The following is a 4,044-nucleotide window of genomic DNA, read 5'->3' on the forward strand; positions in this document are numbered from 1 at the left end:
CAAAAAATCAATGAAATTCCAGTATAATCAACAAAGGAAGCCCTAAAAAACAACCCCTAGAATTTCGTCAAGAGAATAATAAAGTGATGAAGCTGCACTGTACCGTTGTGTCAGGTCCAACTTTCCTGAGTTCTGGATCTAACCAGTACATCATCTTCTTCATGTCTGACAGCTTTTGGAACAGCAAGAAGACCAGCAGCAGCAGGTACAGCACACTCAGTCCTGACAGCGCAGTTAAAACAGTAACATTTATTTCTTCAACTGTACATATAGTTGTTTTATGGCAGTGGCAGGCCTTAGGTTAGGGGCATGTTCGGCCATGACACACCTGCCATACACTAGTCAGTGGTAGGAGGAACCCCTTGCATCCTTGGTCGGAAGTCCTCCTAAGAGACGGAAACTCCAACAATAAACCTGCATCTGCTGGGGCCGTTTTACACGTGGCATGCAGTTCTTGCCCCTGTCCTAGTAGACAAGAGGGTGGAGATGGCAGTGCACATCCCTCCTTCACCTTAAAAACCCAAGTGCAGGCCAGGCAGACGGGTTGCCTAACCCACCCTGTCTGCCTACCATTGTCTTTTGAGACAGATGGATGCCAACAACATAGTCATTTGTCAATCTTTTACATGCAGAAAAAACAACATCTTTGGAAACCTGAGATGGCATTTTATGAGTACTAAAGCAATACCATCAATGTTAGTATGATTTACTAGTATAATTTTGCAAATGTTCCCACTGGTTTTATTTGGGCATTGGTCTCTTAGTCTTAGACTCTTACTGTAAAATTATGACACTGCAAATGTGTGGTTTGCATCAACTGTTTGAAATGTAAACTTGATACTCTGCAAAAACCTCCTTTCCCTAATGCAAAATTAAGATGCCACAGAATTAAGTACTTTGGACAAAGTGACATTCACAATATAATTATAAAGTACTTACCAAATACTATTCTCCATAGTGCGGGATGTGGTCTGGTAAAAGGACCTAGAAAGAAAGCACACAAGTAAAACTATAAATTAAACATAAATAATCTTCAGGAAAAAAATTGCTCCCAACATTGTCTTTTCATCGATCTATATGCAAAGATCAAGTCCTTAAATTGTTTGTTCTGCGTGAAACCTTCAGTCAGTCTTAAACAATTTCAAACAAATAGCATCTCACAGTACCATTGGGAAAAGCCAGCACACTGATGATCATGAAGAAGAAAATCAAGCACAGAAGTCCATCCCAAATGTTGTCATCTGTGTTGGCTTCTTCATTTCTGAAAAATAGAGAGAGACTATGAATTATAATCTTGCAAATGTAAAAGAGACGACGTAAAATGTTTTCAGTGTTCAAACAGAGCTGCAATCTGCAAGTAAACCTTTTAGAATTCTTCTTAGCCATCTATTTGTTGAGAAAAAAATAGACAAAGTACAGTTTTGCATTGTAACTCAAAGGCAAAAAGAAAGCACGTGGGTCTTTGCACTATTGTGACATGGTCATTGTGATAGATGCTACCGGCATTAACAAAAATACTGTATCACAACAGCCTAAAGCGCCATTATAGAAGGGATAATCCATCCTGGCAACTATAAAAGTATAATTTAATCTACAACAACATCTTAATCCTTATAGATTATACAATGTATATACAAAAGACTGTAAACAATAGCAATTTTCTTCACCATTTTGCTGCGGTCTGTTGATCAAAGTACTACTACTAGAACACTTTTTCTGTAATACCTCTCTTTGTGAGCTAGTGTTCTCTACAGCAAAAAATGTAACAATGAGCAAAAAGACACATTTGCCCGCCGCTCGTATCCTTGCCTATTTTCAGGCTGTTTATTTGAATTGTTTTTACCGAAAGTTTCTTTGCCTGGGTGTTGGTATCGTTCTTGCCCACTGACTGTAAAGGAATCAGACAAAGCAAGAATTTATAAGAGAAGTCCATCAATATTTGGCCATGAACTTTTAAAGCTTTTGAATAAGCTGTAAGGGAACAGTAGATATCTTTACCCACCATTAATTTTTGACAATCAACCTTCCCTGTGACTTTTCCTACAATACAAACTCCTTGACATCTCAATACCTTCTACAAGAATGGTTATCCAAAAGAGTGTCAAGTAAATTTGCATTTGTAAATTGCAGGCCTAACAAGTTGTGTGAACATCTACTAAGTATCTAGCTGGCCTTCGTACTTCTAGAGTTAAAATGCAGGCCTGTTTGTTACAGTGTATTGTTGATCCAGGCATTTGCAGCCAATGGTGACACCATCTCCTAGGAGATGCCTTGAGCTATGATAATCTGTCCTGCTTTGTGTGGAAGCACCTATGTGAGAAATTTGGCCCATTGGCAAGATTGGAATGCAATATGTGCTATGATACCAATGCTATGCCTTAAAAGTTTTTAACAAATTCAACAAAATGGTGTACGGTAAACACATTTTTCTGGGGGTGTTCTTTTCACAGTGACCTCTCAACGTTGACTTCTTGACACCAAGAATATGTCTCCATTGTACTATAACTACTGTACTGTAGAATTTTTTCAACCCCAAATTAAAAACACTGCAAAACCCACATTTTTCCTCAGGGGCAATACCGCATATAAAATAAAACCAATGCACAATTTAATGAATTTTCAATATAGTATGTCAAGGCAAAGGCTAATATTTTGTGGGGGCAAGAACAGTGGGGGAAAAATGGGAGTGACTTTTGTAAATATCTGGGCCCTTGACATGAGTAACCATGCCTGCCAGTCACATGTCACTACAGTACCCGGTCCAAGGTGACCTGTCTTTATTACAAAACAGTCCTGACCCTTTGGTCCCCTCATTCAAAACCTAAAGATAACTTCTTACCCGGAAAGATTAGTAAATACAGGGCATGAGAAACTCTCAGTTAGTTTTATCAATCAAAACAACCCGTGAGAAACGTTAACAAACACAAAGATCACTCGGGGTCGAATCATATGAGGCCCTTATTATTATTCATGAGAAAAATTATGGGGAGGGGGGCAGTGATCTCTGAACATTTTGCCCTTGTTTTGTTGGAGGTTTTAGCGTTTATGCCGAGAAAGATCTTATGTGGCTGCTCTAAACGACCTCATGTTTCAGAATCCCGTCATCACCCATTTTGCGTTGAATGACTCATACAGATATAGTTTGTATTCAAACATGTTGGCCAACGTGCGTGCAACGATCCGGCTCTTATTTTTGCTTCAAAACGTACCTTTTAAAGGCGATGTACAGCGATCCAAGCACACAGACAGTCAGGAGGGTTATCGTGTGTGGCTTGTAGAAAAATTCGAGCGTGATGTCCTCGACTTTCTGCTCGTTGATGGCCCGAAAGTCGTAGTGAATGGACACCTGTCGTCTGTGGCCACCTTTGGCCGCCATCTTGGACGCGAAGGATAACGGGACATCGGCGAGTCCACATTCAACTTTGAGGGGTGCTCAAGCTTTAAAAAATAATAATAATTGATACAAGGTAATAATAATTTTCATGTACGAATAGCTAGAATTTACTTCATGAATTGAGAATATCAATTCCCCCTCTTCAAATTCTGGCTATTCTTAGGGACCTACGAAACATTCATTACCTATCCCGGCTATCCGATTTTGATCAATAATTCAATTATTGACCAATTGAAAAGTGCCCGAAAAATTGACTTTCATAATTGAAGTTCTACAACCTGACTCGGGCTAATATTGCTCAGGTTGCCTTGAACGTTATCATTAAAACATCGATGTTGCCGCCCATTGGACAATCATATATGATACTTATCTGGCTTATGAACTAAAGTAACGTAACGTAACGTAACGCTAACGTTACATGTAATTTGAAAAATTCTCCGTGTATTAACAATTGATGATGACTTAACTATAATAAAACCAAGTGTTCTTGTTCACAATATTACTCAACACAGGGACGTTGTATTAGCGTTGTATAAGGTTACATATAACATGCATTGGCACAATACCGGTAGTAAGACTTATACCGGTAGATTAAAAATACTGGAACTTAAAGAGATCTACACATGCAACAATAGTTATTTCCGAGCTGT

General features: G+C 38.9%; 1 protein-coding gene across 2 annotated transcripts in view; it reads right to left on the minus strand.

Annotated features, from left to right (window-relative positions):
* The window catches only part of LOC118408800 (phosphatidylserine synthase 1-like), a 10,715-nt gene extending 7,308 nt beyond the window's left edge, over positions 1–3,407 (minus strand). The window contains exons 1-5 of one of the 2 annotated variants that reach the window (XM_035809658.1): positions 3,210–3,407; positions 1,844–1,888; positions 1,167–1,261; positions 940–984; positions 104–222 (exon numbers count right to left, since the gene is read on the minus strand). In XM_035809658.1, coding sequence (XP_035665551.1) covers positions 104–222; positions 940–984; positions 1,167–1,261; positions 1,844–1,888; positions 3,210–3,376 — 471 coding nt within the window. In that variant the 5' untranslated portion in view covers positions 3,377–3,407. The remainder of the gene's footprint in view (positions 1–103; positions 223–939; positions 985–1,166; positions 1,262–1,843; positions 1,889–3,209) is intronic. The other variant, XM_035809659.1, reaches the window with a different exon arrangement.
* Between the last annotated feature and the right edge of the window lie 637 nt (positions 3,408–4,044).

The sequence above is a fragment of the Branchiostoma floridae genome, unplaced genomic scaffold (genome assembly GCF_000003815.2).
Source record: "Branchiostoma floridae strain S238N-H82 unplaced genomic scaffold, Bfl_VNyyK Sc7u5tJ_418, whole genome shotgun sequence".
NCBI lineage: Eukaryota > Metazoa > Chordata > Leptocardii > Amphioxiformes > Branchiostomatidae > Branchiostoma > Branchiostoma floridae.